At 40.4% G+C, this 12,837-nt stretch overlaps 2 protein-coding genes across 3 annotated transcripts in view; one reads left to right on the forward strand and one right to left on the reverse strand.

Moving 5' to 3' along the window:
- LOC111872119 (dedicator of cytokinesis protein 3) overlaps positions 1-12,837 on the forward strand; it is a 284,561-nt gene that overhangs the window by 93,932 nt on the left and 177,792 nt on the right. The window lies entirely within an intron of this gene.
- On the reverse strand, positions 10,301-12,596 carry LOC117282929 (innexin inx3-like). The gene is made up of 2 exons (XM_033754539.1): positions 12,316-12,596; positions 10,301-11,393 (listed from the first exon to the last, which is right to left on the reverse strand). Exons 1-2 carry the CDS (start codon positions 12,497-12,499, stop codon positions 11,056-11,058), a joined length of 522 nt encoding a protein of 173 aa, XP_033610430.1. The 5' UTR covers positions 12,500-12,596; the 3' UTR covers positions 10,301-11,055.

Genomic DNA, 12,837 nt, shown 5'->3' on the forward strand with positions numbered 1-12,837 from the left:
AGCTGCCAGTTGTGTGCATCCCACAGCTCCAGTCTCTTGCGCCAAACTGCATCACGAAGATGGCGGAGGGCTTCTTGGTAGTACTCCTTATTGACAGTCTGGCCTAGTGGTGCGTACTCATGATGCACAACACCCCGGTAATCGAAAAAAACAGTATCACCTTCACATTGCTCCGACCCTCTCGTGCTTTTTTGGGCCTTGGGGATATTGGATGCTTCCATTGTGATGCCTGGACCATGATTTCTGGGTCATATCCATATACCCATGACTTGTCACCAGTGATCACAGTCTTCAGGAACTCAGGATCCCTGTTGGTGCACTCCAGCATGTCCTGTGCGACCTCAAGGCAGAGTTGTTTCTACTCCAGCGAAAGCAGCTGGGCACAAATTTTGCCGCCACTCTTCGCATGCCCAAATCCTCAGTGAAAATTGTGTTTGCGGAACCTCTGCTGATCCCAACCTCATCAACAACTTCCCGGATGATCAAATGATGGTCCTCCTTGATCAGTGTCCGCACTTTTTCAATAACATCAGCATTTCAGCTCATTGACGGTCTCCCAGAACACAGGTCACTGTCCGCTGACATACAGTCATCTTTAAAGTGGTTGAACCACTCTTTAATTTGAGTGACCCCATTGCATCATCACCAAAAGGCTGCTGAATTTTGCAGATTGTGTCCTCTTGGGTATCCCCAAATTTCTGACAAAACTTGATGCAGTATTGCTGCTCCAATCGTTCTGTCATCTTGATCAAAATGAGAATGTGACGAACACATGTTACACCATTTCGCTATCTGGTAGCCAGACATGCACCCGACAGTGTTGCGAGTCAGCAAAAAATCACGCATGCGCATGAAAGTCCCTTCTACCACTACGCTCAGTGTCTCCACCCCTTTGGCCACTATTATTTTGTTAAAGAAATTAAGTTGTGTCACATTCCCCCTGTGACTTGTGACTGACACACAGCTGGACTCACATGTCACACTTAAATATCAGAGAGCTATTTATATGCCACACCTAGCAAGGTCTTCATGTTTATGTTAGTCAGTGTATCTTTGAAATAATACAATTTACATAATTCAATTACAATATCAGATTATCTCTCCCCAGTGTTGATGACTTTAAACTCCGAATATTTAGCTTATAAATGAAATATAAGGAGGTCATTTCTTTGTCTATAGTCTGTCCATAGAATGGGACACTGGCCAGGGTTCAGCTTCTCTCCCGTAAACGAACAGATTGCTCCCACATGATCTAACTCAGATGTCTTTAGTAAAATGGCTCTACTTATTTGATATTACAGCATCTGCTGAAAGTTGTGCCCTTTGACATACACACACATTTCACACTGATGCCACAAACACGCACAAAAAGTCTACTTTCCATTATTTATGGAATAACATTCTAGATTTAAAGCTGTAAGACCTCCAGTTGTGTGGGTTATCTCTGTAAACTTTCTGGTTCAGATTTCCCCACAGACAAAACTCATCCAAGATATTTCGTGTGGATAAAACTTTAAGATTTTTATGTTTCGAAGAACAGACACTTAGAGACACTGGTTTTTGGGGCCGTCAGTGAAGTGCCTTTCTGAATTAAATGTGAGTCTAGTTCAGATGCTTTCAACAGCATCCAGTGTCAGCACACTTTTTGGTTGATATTTGCTCCTATAGGCAACTGACCAAGTATTTTACCACTTTTTGATTTGTTTCATTCTGGTCCGTCACACTAACAATATTGTAAAAGATAAAACAACTCCGTCCAGTGTGACTATTCAGCAGTCACACTGGACGGAGTTTTATCTTTTATCATTTTACCACTTGTTTATAACTGTAGGTCATGAAATTTTTTGCATGAAGGTAAATCCATTAACTGCTGAAAAAATTTATGAACATTTATTTATCATGAGATTCCTTCTAATAAAATTGTCAACAAGAAACATACACTGTTCATTGCCTATCTCACCATGGTTCAACACAAACACTAAGAATGCTCACAGCCAGTTGATCACAAGAACAAATGTGCAGTGATAAATGGAGATCAGTTACACACTTACTGTCATGGTATAGCAACAGAGTTTGCCCTCACATGGAATTGTTATATGCTGACTAGCTAATAAACTATTACAAGTGGCATGCTTAACTGTTTGCTAAGCCTCTGCTTATTTCTCATATTTACATAAACTTGTTTAAATCCTCTAGTATTCAGTATGTATAAGAACAGAAGGTTAGAAATGAAGTTTCAATGTATTATGTACAACTTAACAGATTCCTAATAAAAATGATGAAACAGCTGATGGTACTGCAACAGTAAAGGAGATAGAGGAAAAATATAATACTGAACATTACAATAACTTAGCATTCTAAAGCTGAGGTATCATTTTGTATACAGTAACAACTTGGAAACATACATAAACATAGAATAATACTCTCTTGTTCTTTGATGGTGACCACAGAAATGTTAACCAATGCCTGGTTGAGCTCACCCTCTTTCTGTAATAAATACTGAGTAAAGTGGAGTCTGGAACTAGAAAGTTTGTGCAGTTTCTCTATATATAGATGTAATGGTGCTGCTCTTTCTTAAATTTGATATCTGAAGCACATAATTAACAAATCATGTTCCTTGTTGAAAAGATGGCTTACTGCTTTCTGTTAAACATAACCTTGTACTTGCAGGAGCATTTGGATATGAAGATTCTTTGAAATTTGGTATTGTAAATTATTTTTAAATTAATTTTGAACAGATTTACGCAGTACAATGAACTCTGGTATACAAAAGTTTTCATGCATGTTGAATGCCATATTTGGTTAAAAAAATCGTTCTTCTTATGCGTGAAGAAGTTAGATTGGCTCTCCTGGGTGCTATTTACTACCACAGCTCAGTGCAATTCCGATAACAGAATGCAGCAGTAAAAGGAGTATAGTTTGCCTGATATGAGCATGTGACAGACCATTGACAGGAAGTTCAATATTCCAGAGAAGAGAACAACATAACAACATTCTGTTGTTATCTAGTGACACATAGCTAATTAAGAATTCCATAATGGCAAGAGACGCCAGTAGTAGTCTAAGACAGGTTCCACAACACAGCATGTTATTAGGGCTTAGATAAGCAAAGTGAAGATGGGAAGTAGCTGCAGTTAATCCTTCTGACATCCCTAGATGTTACAGGAGTTCCGAAAGCTTCCAACATTACTACCTTTAACAATGTATGAAAATTTACAGACTTTGAAGCTTGTGTCTGGTGTAGGTCCAGTTTTTAATACGAGGGGCGTTCAAGTTCTAAGGTCTCCAATTTTTTTTCTCAGGACTGGGAGCAGATAGACACATGAGGTTTAGTTTAAAATACGTGTGCACTCTTTGTGAATGCGTGACAGAGATGGCAGCACTGTACGGCAGACAGAACTCTAGTGGTAGCGGCAAGAATGAGGAGTGTTTTTGATACCTAAAATGGCGACGTTTTCGTTACAAGAACCGCGAGTAATCATTCGTTTTCTCCACTTGCGTGGTGCAGCACCCATTTAAATTCATCGCCAGTTGAGTGAGACCTGTGGTAATGGTGTCATGAATGTGAAAAATGTGCGTTCGTGGGTGCAACAGTTCAAAGAAGGCCGAATGTTGTGTGACGACGAACCAAAACAATCTTGGCCTCGCACCAGCCGGTCTGACAACATGGTCGAGCGAGTTGAGAAAGTTGTTTTGGAGGATTGCCGATTGAGTGTGGAAAACATTGCCTCCAAAGTTGGCATTTCTGTGGGATCTGTGCACACAATCCTGCACGAAGACCTGTGAATGCGGAAAGTGCCCTCCGGGTGGGTGCCACGAGTGTTGGCGGATGACCACAAGGCTGTGCGAATGGTAATTTGCCAGGCGATGTTGACACGTGATGAAGGCATGAATGGGACTTTCTTTTCATCAATTGTGACAATGGATGAGACATGGATGCCATTTTTCAATCCTGAAACGAAGCGCCAGTCAGCTCAATGGAAGCGCACAGACTCACCGCCACCAAAAAAATTTCAGGTAAGCGCCAGTGCTGAAAAATTTATGGTGGGCATGTTATGGGACAGCAATGGCGTAATCCTTACTCATTGCATTCCAAAGGGCACTACGGTGGAGTTTCTTTGTGAAAACAACCTTGAAGTGGCTTCTCATGCTCCCTGTTCACCTGACCTGGCTCCTAGCGATTTTTGGCTTTTCCCAAAGATGAAAGACACTCTCCATTGTAGCACATTCACCAGTCATGCTGCTATTGCATCAGCAATTTTCCAGTGGTCAAAACAGACTCCTACAGAAGCATTCGCAGCAGCCATGGAATCATGGCGTCGACGTTGTGAAAAATTTGTACGGCTCCAGGGAGATTATGTTGAAAAGTGACAGAAGTTTCAAATTTTTTGTATGATTATTGTGTGAGGAAAAAAATCGGAGACCTTAGAACTTGAACGCACAACATAATAGTAACCCTGGATTCATTTCCAAACCAACACGCCCACAGGATAAATTTATAAAATCATATAGTATGAAGGGGATGCATTCTTTGATGATGATTCCAGTTATCTCCATTCCTCTCACCATAGTTCTAAGATGTGAAATTATGCAGTAGTGTTAATCGTGTACTCTTCCTGCTGAGGAGACAATGCAGTAGTGTTAACCTTTAAGAGCCGAGCGACGCCATATGGCGTCATGAAAATAAAGTCAAGGGGACAAATGACGCCATATGTCGTCCCGCAGTCCACGCATGCGGCCGGCTTTTTAAAATCTAATTTTAAGTTATAAATTCTTTTTCTACTTACATGATTTTTGGTTACCAGCTTTATAAGTTGTCTCTTCCCACCTGCGTCGTCTGCTGGAATGTTGGCTTCGTGTGGAAATCTTGGAAACATCCGGAAATGCAGAGTCCCACATCACACTTCACGCACTTTATCCGGAGGGTTCTTCATTTCCCACACGAAGAGCACACTCGACACCTCAATTTCGAAGTAGAGGAAGTCGGCCAGTGCTGTTGTTTGGCCTCCTCTATTCGAAATGACCCAAATGAAACGGCAGGGGTTCGACCCCTGGGCCGTTGAGGGCGAGGGGGGCCCCTTCCAGCATGCTCCAGCATGTTCCGCACAAGGGCGAGACGAAATTCTCTGTGTGACAATTTCGCACCACAGGATGACAACAGGATATAACTGTTCAGATCGTCAGATCCAGGAGATGGAAAAATAATTTATTTGTCCATTTCCAGGTTCGATGACAGATGCTATAACTGTCTGCCATTCTGTCCGCTTTGTCGACATAACCCATGTGCTTGTTGTAGTTAGCAACAATTGCTGGCTTGATGGCATTTCCGTGCTCATCACAGAAACTGCCTTCTGCTGGAGGAGAGTGCATATTTGTCAGCATGTAAACGTCATGTAAGATTTGAGGCTTTCACGGCGGTGACTATGAAGAAAGCAGTCTTCTGGGATTTGGCACCGTGTATATGTGGTGTTAACCGACGTTTCGGAGGAACGTATCGCCCCCATCTTCAGGGTTGAAGAAAAAGTTTAAGAAATCTGCAAGCGACAACACNCCAGTAGTCCTTTAGTCTGCCTCTATTGTCATGTCCCATTTGAATGATTATTCCTAGAAACAGAAACATCTCGGATTTGGTCACGTCAGGCCGCGGAGAAGGTCCGTCGTGACGTCTGTCTACGTGCTGATGGTAGTACCTGTTCGTCTCTTCCACCAGCAGACGGATAATCCCTGCGAAATACAGCATGAAAACGCAGAAGGGGTGAAATCCTTATTCACGTGTGGAGCTTCATTGGTATTTAACCCCACAGCTCCACCTGAATAATTATTCACACTCCTCTTGCCACGCAGGTGTGGTGGTCCCAGGTTGCCGATGAAGATGATGGGTCTTCATTGAAATCCATTTCTGAATCACTTTCCTCAACGCCACTCTCAGAATTGTCGAAAAAAAACAATCTGATTCGGAGTCATTTATGAGTTGAAAAATGTCTGAATCTTCCAAATGAGACGACGCCATGGTGAGCTGACAATATCACTGTTATCGCTGCGAAACTTTGAAGCTGTATGACACTGCTTGGCTGTGGTATAAAGACGATAGATAGCCTTGAGAGTTCTGATAGACTAACCGAGCAAGGTCAGAACAGAGAACTTCTTGTGTATAAACAATCTACGTTCTTATAAACGTAGAGATACACGCCCACATCTCTGCATACCGAAAGAAGGTACGTGTATAAGCTTCGAGACATGCAAGACTAAACATGTCTACATAACCATCCGCTGTGTTGCCACATCTACATACAGCATTCTTAGTTCCAAGAACTGTATGAATTCTTGTAAACAGATGACAAATTTGGGAATTTTATACTTTGAATCAGTCTAAAAAATTTTACACATTTTATGAAGTTTGTAAATTACAATATCTGATTCTATATTCTTTCTAGAAAAAAATAGCGTTAATTTGGTTCGTTTATCACAAAAATTGTAGAAATCAGCAATTTTAGGAAATGATTACAGTTTTTATTGCTTTAAAATTGCGGGTATTTAAATCAAATTCGTCCCGCTGCCAATACCGGAATTTAAAGGGCCGTCACTTAAAGGTTAATCGTGTACTCTTCCTGCCGTGGAGACACTGCAGTAGTGTTAATCGTGTACTTTTCCTGCCGAGGAGACAGTGCAGTAGTGTTAATCATGTACTCTTCCTGCCGTGGAGACACTGCAGTAGTGTTAATCGTGTACTTTTCCTGCCGAGGAGACAGTGCAGTAGTGTTAATCATGTACTCTTCCTGCTGAGGAGACAGTGCAGTAGTGTTAATCGTGTACTCTTCCTGCCAAGGAGACAATGCAGTAGTGTTAATCATGCACTCTTCCTGCTGAGGAGACAATGCAGTAGTGTCCCTCATGCACTCTTCCTGCTGAGGAGACAATGTTGTCATCTCCAAAGTGTTTGGTACTGTTGGATGCACATTACTGCCATTTAATGTGTCACTAAGTTCCTTGACCAATTTTTGAAACACAGATGAGCACAAATTCTGGCCAAGTAGATGAAGCAGAAGGAAATCACCAACCTGGAATGTACAGAAAACCCACCTTTGAGTCACCAGTTTAATTTGTATATATTCTTTGCATGAAATGCATAATTGGAAGATCAGGTTTCATTACCAGAAGCAATTAACAGAAGCTGGTATAAGACAAAATAGTTGGAGAGGTATTGCAAAATATTAACATCAATTTTTAAAAAATGAGAAAACTTAAACAGATCATGTTAACAAAAATTACTGTGAATTTCTGCTTGCAGTTCAGATAAAAAACTTGTTTCCAGCGAGCAGGTGACTGTATCTTCCAAGTCCTGCCAGTGAGATATGCAAAACTTCAGCGAACTTACAGATGTTTAGGAAATATTTATACTTCGAACTGGAACATACCTTTTTGGCGTTTATAACACACAGCATGCATGAAATTAACAGGGTCCAGAATTTGCTCTTCCACAAATCACCTTCACCATTCTTAAAGATTTGCCTATACTTTTCACATTACTCTTAACTTCTCTGGTCTGAGTCTTTAATCCTCCAAGCTGGCATTTCTTTATCCCATTAAATAAATACATGTTTCCACCATCATTTTTACAAGGATTGGATAAAGTTAGTGGCAACACCAGGGGCGGCCCGTGTATAAGCACTGCGGAACTGCAGCACCCCCAATTTCCACATGATATTATCGATAGCATTTATATAATGAGTCCTTTTTTCTTTAATTCTTTCTATATACTTGTACAATACAATATATAATCCTTAAGCTGAATGTCAGTAGCCAAATCTTTGTATGGAACTGTGTGCTTCTGGAGCAGCACCTCCACTAATTTTAGCTATGAGCCGCCACTGGGCAACACTGCTGTAAAATGAAAGCTGTGCATCAGGTGGCACTAGCGCCATCTGTAGCTGATAGCAGAAGTTCAATTGAAGTAGTGCAGTGAGTGGCTCTGGTTGTGTTTCATTGAGTTGAATTGTGCTTTGTCTTGAAGTGCAGGAGCCCTGTTCAAGCACCCTAAGAACATGTTTACAAAACAAGAATGCTCCTGGATAAAAATTGAAGTTGCACGAGGTCGTAGTGCACAAAACTGTTATCAGGGACTGCGAAAAGCATGTGGTGATGCTGCTTTGCCATATCGCACAGTGGCACAATGGGTGAAATTGTTCCGTGAAGGGAGGGATGCCATTCAGGACAGCCATTGTCCAGGATGACCCTGTGTTGACAATCACACAATTCAGCTTCTTGCTTCTTTGCTGGATGTCGATCGTCAATGGGCTGCGTGGGAGTTAGCTATTGAGGTAGGCATATGTCACAAAACTGTGCTCCACATTCTGCACAATATTCTTGGATACCGCAAAATTTCAGCACATTGGGTGCCCCATACAATGTCCAAGGTGCAATAATGGCAACGTTTTGCAATTGCACAGGACTTGTAGGATCAGTACCAGAAGGAAGGTGATGACTTCCTTGGAAGGATCGTCACTCTGGACGAAACTTGGGCTCACTCATACAAACCGCACTTGAAGCGACAATCAGATGAATGGAAGCATCCTGGCTCTCCTCATCCAAAGAAAGTGCGCCCAACACAGTGTAATGTGAAGGCAATGTTGATTGTGGCATGTGACACTGATGAAGTGATACTGCACCACACTGTACCTCAACGACAGACAGTAAATGCTGCCTACTACTGCAGTTTCTTGTGTAATCATCTTTGTCCAGCACTCAGGAGAAAGCAACGACACTAGTTGACAATGAACCCCATCATCCTTCATGACAATGCAAGGGCTTATACTGCTGACACTGTCAAGGATCTCCTTCGCCCCAAGCGATGGGAGATACTGCAACATCTGCCATACTCACCCGATATGAGTCCGTGCAATTATGATATCTTTGCCAAATGAAAGAACCCCTGTGAGGGACACATTACAACACAAGAGAGGAGATTATTCGTGTTGTAGGGCGGTCACTGCTGGACATCAAAAGAAGTGGACGCACTGATGGTGTACGAAGCCTTCTACAAATTTGGCAGAAGGTGGTACACATGGGGCGAGATTATATTGAAGGAATGTATGTGTGTTTACCTCAGGTAATAAAGTCATCTCAGAACTATATAGGTGTTGCCACTACTTTTTATCCATCCTATGTGTATATACTTCTAAAGCCACTTTAAAGCTTACATTCCTGTGACAGTATAAGTGCTCCAATAGAAGATGAGAAAATATTGCTTGAAGTCTGAAATCCAAATTGTTATAGAATCTGCTGGAATTGCAAACAGCTGCACTAATAATTGTAATATTAAAATTTCTGTATATATTGTATTTCTGTGGCAGTATCTGTGTTGATAGAGCTACAACTTATGGCCTAGCTTATAACTTGTTGGCACGTAACACTGCATATGTGGTAAGGTCCACAACTGCATTCAAATAGCCTGCGCCATCCCTCTAAAATATTCCGAAGTTTACCCTTAAAATTCTGCTGCTTTGTCTTATCAACAAATGAGATCCTTACTCTTTTATGTAGTTTTTGACAAAAGAATGCATTTTATTTATAGATATACACATCAAAGAAAATCTAAACATAAGATAACAGTGCAGCAGCAGGGACTTCTGCGATTTAAATACAGTTGTTGGGCCCAGTAGGGTGCCATGTTTTCAAGGGAGTAAAAGTTCTAGGATCCTGAGTGCTAATGGATGATTTCCTGTTACTGAAGTATGAATTTAGAAGGTACTTCTGTTTGTTCTGATTGGAATCATGTTCATTCAGTATTATAGCATAGTAGCTGTTTTCTTTTCCTGACTTCTGCACAGGCTTTGTTGTTGTATCTGTCACTGCTTAAGTTTGTTTGAACAGTTGAATATTCGCATCTTTTTTATTTTGTGGTCCTGCAAGTGCGCCACATTCATTAACCATCCTGTCATAAATGCAAAGTCTTGATACTGACAGCAGCATTAAATAAAAAACGGTAAAGCTATCCTGTAACAGGCTATGGGGGCCCATAGGATTGTGAGATGTCGAGGCTCCCACATTTTCTAGACAATGAGCTCACAGATGGCAGTGAGGTTGTCAGCCTTACATGCAGGCTACCCTTTACCCCCATGCAGATTCCTGATACTCATTTCTGTTAGAGGCCGAGTCGACCACAGGGCCATAGTACAGCTGGAAGGATTAGGTCAGTTGAAAAATCCAATGACTTCTGGAATCAAACCCACGACCTTCTTGCTTGTATCATAGTGCCTCAACCAACTATGCCACCACGTGCCCATTAAATAACCAACTTAGAAAATACACAATATGCATGAGAATTGTTAAGATGAAACCAACATTAATACCATTCACTCTGTGATGCTTAAATGTGGTATAATAAAATTTTGAAGATTCTGCAGCTCTATTAATATAATTTAATTATGTAATTAATATGATACTTTTATCTCATTTGAATTATCTTTTATACTGAACATTGCAGTCAAGTGATTGGCCTTCTGCTTCATATTCAGGAGATCTCAGGTTTGGGTCTTCACCTGGAGGCTTACTGGCCTTGCTGGAGGTGTTAATAATCTTCCACAATTTCCCAAACAGGTGCTAGGATAGTACCTCAGAGTACATCAGAACTGTTTCATTTCATGTGCCAGTTCATTATTTAGAAATCATGAAGTCATTCAGAATTATATGGCCTACGTGATAATTGTCATTAATTTAAATTCATAGGTTGGTAGGTGGTATTTACTTTTATAAGAGGTTAACCTTCCATTTTGAATTATTTTTATGTGGCTGAAACATAACTCCATTAAGACTATACAGATCTTTAAGTTTAGTTTCAACAATTTCATCCAGTTAATCATCCAATGTTTTGAGGTATTCTGAGATACAACAAACTATTTTAAACCTCTTTTATGTTGTTAAGTATGTACCAGTTTTATAGAACCAAATGTATAACTAATGTAGTTGGATAGCAGTACAGTTTTGAGATTTGTGTTAAATAATTCTTTAGTGATGTCACTATATAGTGGTACATTTGCTTGTCAAAGTTTTGGAGGCTCAAGTCAACATATGCGTATCACCAGCAAAAATGACTGCAAAATCCTGAAGACATCCATAATAGGAACAAGTACACTGATTTAAGAATGACACATAAAATAAACTGACCTGTGTCTTTGCCACAATTGTTGCCACACCCCCTGGAGCCCTGAACTTGAAGAGTCTCTTCAGCACTGTCTCACGGATGGATGGATATAATACTATGGCACTACTGTAGATGAGGGCAAGGCCTGACAGCACAGACAGAATGATGAACCAGAACCATAGGAAGATGAAGATCTTCTCATTAAGGATGTTGAGGGGCAGAACACACAGTGCATCATATTTTCTTATGCTTCCTGTAAACCAGGTTAAAATACAGCTTTAATTGAGTCTGAACAAGTAGTAGTTAAGCTTTTTTTATCATGTCACATCCCCCACATAGAGGAACAGGGTGAGGAGAACTCGGCATACTCTAAACTTTGGTATTAGATAGAAATGAATAGCCAGCTTCGCACTCCAATGGCTTTATTGTTGGGCAGGAAGTGCCAAAGGCGAACAGGAGATTGGGTGGATCCTGAGTCAGTCAAGACACATTGGTGACAAATAAAAAAATCACTGCCCCATTCAAGAATTGAATCATAATTGCAAATCACTGTCTTCTGGGATGTGACACTATATACTTTGGTAGACAGGTACAAATGTTTCAGAGGAACCTACTACCTCCATCTTTGGGATTCAAAGTTCCTCCAAAATTTTGGTGTTTTTTTAAATTGCATGGCACCTTCATAGTTGCCCACTACGAGAACCTCAGATGTCACATGAACTCTAAATGCCTGGACTGCATATGGCCACTTTACTAATGGAACTGTTTCAGCAAATGAAAATTGATGCCATAAGCAAGCACTTCTGATGGAGATGCAAGACAAGGAAGTGGGTTGCCCATATGTATCAACATTAATCTTTTATTTAGAAATATGTTTTTCTGAGAAAATTTCTCAACTGGTCTTTCCAATAGTCAAGTTTCTTTCTTGCCCTGCATATATCTGTTGTTTAAATTTTGTGCTAAAAAAACAGAAATTTTGTAAGCTGGTTCTGATCTGTCTTCTCACAGGAAGGAGGTACCAAATATTGAAATGACTCACTGGATCATTCTTTTCAGTTGGCACTTCAGTGGCTCTTTTCTAAAGGTGGATTTTTGTTTGAATAGCGAATTAGTACAGATAAAAGATAATGAAATTAAAATTATGGAAACCAATATCATGGAAAATATATACATACCTGAAGGTCCATATGTGTAGAAGAGACACTTGGTCAGTGTAGGGAATACAGCAATCATTGGATCTGTACGATTCTCCTGGTCAGTGCTTGAAAATTGAAGAACTTTTGTCCCATAATTCAAGAAACTGTGGCCCAAAAACTTGTCCAAAAAGAAAATATTACCAACCTGTTGACAAGAATACATTAGCTTAAATTGGCACCTGAAATTTTTACATACTTTTGTCTAGTAAGTAAATGCAACTTTCAAGGATCTAAGAATATATCAGAGCATAAACTCAAACACAAGTAAACACAGAAATATATGCCTTTGTTAAACTATGTGTTCCTTTGTTGGCTAACCCCCCTCCCCCCACCCCATTTTATCTATATAGTTGGAATTCTGCCCGGATATTGCACTTGCTAGTTCTGGCAGTCATTCCTCATCTTGAGGGTGCTGTGAGGAAAGGAAAACTCTATGATATGAATAATGCAGTACAAATCTAATTCTTACCAGCCTCTATAAACATTTTTATTTACTGTATG

Source organism: Cryptotermes secundus, unplaced genomic scaffold (genome assembly GCF_002891405.2).
Source record: "Cryptotermes secundus unplaced genomic scaffold, Csec_1.0 scaffold461, whole genome shotgun sequence".
NCBI lineage: Eukaryota > Metazoa > Arthropoda > Insecta > Blattodea > Kalotermitidae > Cryptotermes > Cryptotermes secundus.